This window comes from Acanthisitta chloris, unplaced genomic scaffold (genome assembly GCF_000695815.1).
Source record: "Acanthisitta chloris isolate BGI_N310 unplaced genomic scaffold, ASM69581v1 scaffold33443, whole genome shotgun sequence".
Lineage (NCBI taxonomy): Eukaryota > Metazoa > Chordata > Aves > Passeriformes > Acanthisittidae > Acanthisitta > Acanthisitta chloris.
The window spans coordinates 1-969 of NW_008667083.1; the positions used below are offsets into that span (position 1 = coordinate 1).

General features: G+C 59.6%; 1 protein-coding gene across 1 annotated transcript; it reads left to right on the plus strand.

Moving 5' to 3' along the window:
- Nucleotides 1–153: 153 nt before the first annotated feature.
- Nucleotides 154–919, plus strand: LOC103800016 (melanoma-associated antigen G1-like; the record flags this gene model as incomplete). Its single annotated transcript, XM_009072375.1, has 5 exons — nt 154–219; nt 324–387; nt 490–569; nt 637–731; nt 840–919. Coding segments are annotated over exons 1-5 (385 nt in total), but the record flags the coding sequence as incomplete, so codon positions are not given.
- Between the last annotated feature and the right edge of the window lie 50 nt (nt 920–969).

Sequence of the window (969 nt, forward strand, 5' to 3'; positions counted from 1 at the left end):
GAGGAGGGGCTGCCTGCCCTCTCTGCCCTTCCCTCCTCCTCCTCCCCATTCCCTGTCCCGGGGGATCTGGTCCCCTCCCCAGCGACATCCCCCTTTGTCCTGGCCTTCAGGTGGCCGATGGGGACGAGGATTTCAGCCCGAAGCCCGAGCCAGATGCCCACGCGTAGCCAGGAGCAGCGGAACCTGGAGCGGCACTCCCAGGACCAGGTGAACCAGAAGGTGGGTGAGCTGATCCCCTCTCCTCCTGCTCCCAGAGTCCTGTGCCTTCCCTCCTCTGTCATCACCCTGTTCTCGCTCGGCCTTCCTTGCTTCTTCCCCCACAGGTGAGTGAGTTGGTTCAGTTCCTGCTCGTGAAGGACCAGAAGAAGATTCCCATCAAGAGAGCAGGTGAGCCTCCCACAGCTTTGGGGCCCCCAAAGCCTTGCTGCCCCTGGAGGACTCAGAGGTCTAGGCTCCCTTAGCAATTTATTTCCTCCCTGTTGCCTGTAGATATGCTGAAGAAAGTCAGCCGGGAGTACAAGGATGTTTACTCGGAGATCATCAACCAGGCGGGCAGGACCCTGCAGCAGGTGGGGGAGGGTTGGAGGGTTCTGGGTGGGGAGACCCCCCCACATACTAACCCTTCTCCTCTCTCAGGTGTTTGGGCTGCAGCTGGTGGAGATTGACACCAAACACCACATGTACATCCTCATCAACAACCTGCCCCACACCGAGGGAGTGCACCTGTGCAGGTCAGGGACTGGTGCTGGGGAACCTCTGGGTGATTTAGGGGGAGACAGACCCCATCTTCATGTCTCCCACCTCGCTCACGTGGGGTGACACACCTGCATCTGCCACAGTGACAACCAGACAGCGAAGTTGGGGCTCCTCATCGTCATCCTCAGCTTCATCTTCATGAAGGGCAACTCAGCCAAAGATGGTGAGAACCCCCCCACCAGCCCCCTCGTACCCCACATCCCCTTTGTGTCT